Here is a 2,925-nt window from a genome sequence, read left to right on the forward strand (position 1 = left end):
CGAGGGGTCACAGTCTCAGGATACAGGGTAGGACATTTAGAACTGCGATGAGGAGAAATGTCTTCACTCAGAGGGTGGTGAACCTGTGGAATTCCCTACCACAGAAGGCTGTGGAGGCCAAGTCACTGAATATATTTAAGAAGAGGATAGATAGATTTCTAGACACAAAAGGCATCAAGGGGTATGGGGAGAGAGCGGGAATATGGTATTGAGATAGAGGATCAGCCATGATTATATTGAATGGCAGAGCAGGCGCGAAGGGCTGAATGGCCGACTCCTGCTCCTATTTTTCTGTTTCTATGCATCTGTTTGGACTTAATTCTTTTTACTCTTTTATCTGTACAGGTTTTCATGCTTGTTGAATGATTGGAGGTGTGTGGTCTGAACTCGACGTCTACACGGTAATGTAGACAGGACACCCAAAGAGCCGAGGAGGCACGGCAAGTTTGAATGGACAATGAAAACTAGTACACACCACACATCAGAGGTAAATCATCCACCGCAAACTTTCTGTGCCAACTGCCTAGTTGGTTGATGTTGAAGGCTAGCCCAGGTTTGCACGATTAGAAAAAAAACCAGAGTCCACCAACAGCCAAGCACGTTCCTATCCCAAAAGAGGATGGGTGATGGACTAGCAAGAAGATCTTTGGGGTCTCCATCCTTACGTCACCCTACCTACCCATGGCTGCTCCGGTTTCTGCGGAATGGGCGAGGAATTCTTCCACTCTGGGAAGGCAGCACCGAGTATCTCCTGCTTCCATGCGCTTCAATCAAAGCCTGGCGTCCGTGGACACAGATCTGGTGGCTCAGTCTATCGGGCTCTTCGTCATGCTGCTGGTTGACTTAGTCGGGATCATCGGGAACACTGCAGTGATGCTTGTCATTATCAGGACTCCCTTGTTCAAAAAATTTGTCTTTGTTTTCCATTTGTGTCTGGTGGACCTGACGGCTGTCTTAATCCTCATGCCCTTAGGGATGGTGTCCAGCTCCGCTCTTTTTGACAACATCGTTTTCGGTGACACCTTGTGCCGACTATACCTCTTCCTAAGCATGTTATTCATAAGTGCGTCCATACTGTCCATACTGGCCATTAATGTCGAGCGGTATTACTACATCGTGCATCCCATGAGATATGAGGTGAGGATGACACTGAAGCTGGTCGTGTCGGTCATTATCTGCATTTGGATTAAAGCCATCTTAATGTCCATAATCTCAGTCTTGGGTTGGAGTTCCCAAGGGCGTGTGAACAATCGGTGCTCCTTGCAATGGGACGGGGAGACGTACAGGAAGGTCTTCATCGTCTTCTTCGGCTTGTTTTATTTTCTCTTCCCGGTCTTAGTTATCCTGATCGTTTACTGCAGCATGTTCAAGGTGGCGAGGGTAGCGGCGATGCAGCACGGGCCCTTGCCCACCTGGGTGGACACCCCCAGGCAGAGGTCGGAGTCGCTCAGCAGTCGGTCCACCATGGTCACCAGCTCCGGAGCTCCCAGGGTTTCCCCACAGCGGACATTCGGCGGGGGGAAGGCGGCCATCATCCTCATCCTAGTTGGAGGCCAGTTTGTCTTCTGCTGGCTGCCGTTTTTCGCTTTCCACTTGCATTCCGCCTTGAGCCAGAGCCCAGCCGCTCCGGGCCTCTGGGAGACGATTGTCACCTGGGTCGGGTACTCGTCCTTCACCGTCAACCCTTTCTTTTACGGATGCCTCAACCGACAGATCAGAGGGGAACTGAGCAAGCACCTTAACTGCCTCTTCAAACAGACTCTGGAAGAGGACCTTCGGCTGCCCAGCCGAGAAGGCTCCATCGAGGAGAACTTCATGCAGTTTTTGCAGCGAACAGGATGCAACGCCGAGACCAGGTCGAGCTACGATGCTTCCAGTCCAAAGTTAGACCAGTCGGCACTGGGCTTCAGGATACCTGGGCAGATCGCGGAAGAAACTTCGGAATTCCTCGAACAGCACATGGGCACTGACTTTACCATGTCCAACAGCTGTATTAGAATGAGCAGGTCACCGAAACACGATGCTTAATAGATACCAGTAGAATCAACCAGTAGAAGTTTGGTCCATATCGTTTACAGTTAAATGGTTTAAATCTCTTTATGATTGTAAGGTTAACCCGAACAGATAGGAAGCCACGTCTGGGTTTGCTTTTGTATCCCTCATCTTACTGATGTCAGTTTCCTTTTAAGTTCTAAACCAGCCAACAGAGAGGGAAAAAAATCACATTCAGATGTGGTTTCCAAAATAAGCCGAATATTCATTCATTCTAGGACCCTATAAAAAGATGCCGAACTCTCAGCGCGGTTTGTAGACTTTCAACTTGATTTGGTTCCTCGTTGTCTGCTGACATTGCCCCTGTTCCCCGGGCCAGGAGTGTGGGGCAGTTTCACACTCGCACTTGTTGGGAGTGGATTTGGTGAGTCTAACAACAGCAACAATAACTGCATTTATATAGCGCCTTTAACGTAGTAAAACATCCCAAGGGCTTCACAGGAGCGTTAATCAGACAAAGTTTGACACCCAGACACATAAGGAGATATTAGGGACCAAAAGCTGGGTCAAAGAGGTTTTAAGGAGCATCTTAAAGGAGGAGAGGCTTAGGGAGGGAATTCCAGAGCTTAGGGCCCAGGCAGCTGAAGGCACGGCCGCCAATGGAGGAGCGATTATAGTCAGGGATGCTCCAGAGGCCAGAATTGGAGGAGCGCAGATATCTTGGGGGGTTGTGGGTCTGGAGGAGGTTACAGAGATAGGGAGGGGCGAGGCCATGGAAGGACTTGAAAACAAGGATGAGAATTTTGAAATCGAGGCGTTGCCGGTCTGGGAGCCAATGTAGGTCAGTGAGCACAGGGGGTGATGGGTGAACGGGACTGGGTGTGAGTTAGGACACGGGGCAGTGAGCACAGGGGGTGATGGGTGAATGGGACT

The 2,925-nt window shown here is 50.0% G+C and overlaps 1 protein-coding gene across 1 annotated transcript; it reads left to right on the forward strand.

Moving 5' to 3' along the window:
• The first annotated feature begins 350 nt into the window (after nucleotides 1–350).
• On the forward strand, nucleotides 351–2,697 carry LOC147104995 (G protein-coupled receptor 61-like). The gene has a single exon (XM_086011736.1). It carries the CDS (start codon nucleotides 682–684, stop codon nucleotides 2,026–2,028), a length of 1,347 nt encoding a protein of 448 aa, XP_085867862.1. The 5' UTR covers nucleotides 351–681; the 3' UTR covers nucleotides 2,029–2,697.
• Nucleotides 2,698–2,925: the final 228 nt, after the last annotated feature.

Source organism: Somniosus microcephalus, chromosome 18, assembly GCF_052327205.1.
Source record: "Somniosus microcephalus isolate GS21.2 chromosome 18, FLI_Smic_1.0, whole genome shotgun sequence".
Lineage (NCBI taxonomy): Eukaryota > Metazoa > Chordata > Chondrichthyes > Squaliformes > Somniosidae > Somniosus > Somniosus microcephalus.